Genomic DNA, 1,640 nt, shown 5'->3' on the forward strand with positions numbered 1-1,640 from the left:
AGAATTCCTTGTAACTAACACTGTATCTCATTCTCCCCTGTTTCTCACTCAAGGCATTTAAAGGCATTTTGTGAAAATGAATCCAAATTTCTGCGAGGTGGATGTAGGGTGTGCACTGTGCACTTGACTTAATCAGCACTGCAAGCTTCATGAGACTTTCAGAGGTGAGTCAGCATGGAGGGTTTCCCAGCATAAATCAAGACAATGATATCATCACTAAAGTATTTTTATTGCAATTAAATGTTAAATGGTATGTTTGTCTAAAAGTCATCTAGCTACAGAAGTGGGTAATTTTATAGGAAAAGCAATTTGATGTCTAGGATTTTCTCAACATAATGCAGGGGACAGATGTTGATAACAGTCTGTCAGACAGATACTGTCACAAGTCAGTCCTTGATGAACTTTGTGATGATGATTCAATACTTATTATTCCGTCACCTAATTTGCATAATTTGATTGTTTTATCATGAAAGAATAAGTACATATAGAAACATTGTAGACCTTTCCCCCTAAATAGTAAAAAAAGGATCGCCGCGTTTGGGCACAAGCTTTGTCTCCAAATTAATACCAAATATATGCTTTAGTACTTCTTCTATTTCTTCTTCCTTCAGAGTCTTAAATTCTACCAGATCAACATTGTCCTTATAATTAAACTTTTTGTAGACAAGAGTGGTGCCCAGCAAGCCATGAACCCCTTCTTGAGTCTGCAGGGAGCAAAGTGATGTCTTGACCATTACAGAAGTTGGAGATGTTTGGGCATATTCACTCACAGACTTGAAATCTTCAATCGTTCGAGGTTCAAGAGTAAAAGAGAATATTTTTCGATGGTTATTCTTCTCAAGAATGTTAGAATCGATGAATTCTTGGTTTGGAACATAATGTTGCCTTTTAGTTTGGTCCAGGTACCAAGTTCCATTCTCTTCTGTCAAGTGAAAGATGGCAGGCACCTGAGGCTGATCCTTCCCAGAAATTAATTCCAGAGGCTCCCACGGCTGGCAGGAAAATGGGAATGCAGCATCCACGATATACTTTTTGCCACTGAGGGTCACCATAAGCAGGGGATGAATCAAGGTTTTGCTATATCTGCAGGCGGGGAAGTTATAAACTTGTCCTCCCAACATTATGGCCTCAAATCCTACTGTGGTCAGAGCCCAGTAGAAAAGATTGTTCAACTGGAGGCACCAGCCACCCCGCTTCTTCCTCACGACATGATCGAAGACGGCCTCTAAGCTCAGCTCCATGGGTTCCCCGCAATGGATGTTCAAGTTCTCAAAGGGAACAGCTCGTATCTGGTGTTGAAGGATTTCAGTTAATGTTTGCAAGTCCAGTTTGTTCCTGGAGTTCTGATAACCAATTCTTTCAAAGTATTCTTTAATGTCCATGGTCCCCTAAGGCAAGAAAAACAAATCAATCAGATATAACTGTCTGAACTTGGAGTTCCTTTTATAGGTTAGTTATCTATTAAAGTTATTTAAAGGAAAGCATAAACACACATATACAAAATTAGCTGACATATCTGTAGCAATTTCTTGAAGCCACGTTTACATACATATTTCACTTAACAACATCAGTGAACCTGGAGGGACAGTTAGGCCATGTCTTTCTCTTTTGAATATCAGAAGTTAGAAGTCTAGGTTAGA

General features: G+C 39.3%; 1 protein-coding gene across 1 annotated transcript; it reads right to left on the bottom strand.

The window, feature by feature from the left end:
- Positions 1-509: 509 nt before the first annotated feature.
- On the bottom strand, positions 510-1,382 carry LOC121463089 (arylamine N-acetyltransferase 3-like). The gene has a single exon (XM_041675154.1). The coding sequence runs from the start codon at positions 1,380-1,382 to the stop codon at positions 510-512; it is 873 nt and encodes a 290-aa protein (XP_041531088.1).
- Positions 1,383-1,640: the final 258 nt, after the last annotated feature.

Source organism: Microtus oregoni, unplaced genomic scaffold (genome assembly GCF_018167655.1).
Source record: "Microtus oregoni isolate MIOR12 unplaced genomic scaffold, Mior012 000025F_ref0000491, whole genome shotgun sequence".
In the NCBI taxonomy this organism is placed as follows: Eukaryota; Metazoa; Chordata; class Mammalia; order Rodentia; family Cricetidae; genus Microtus; species Microtus oregoni.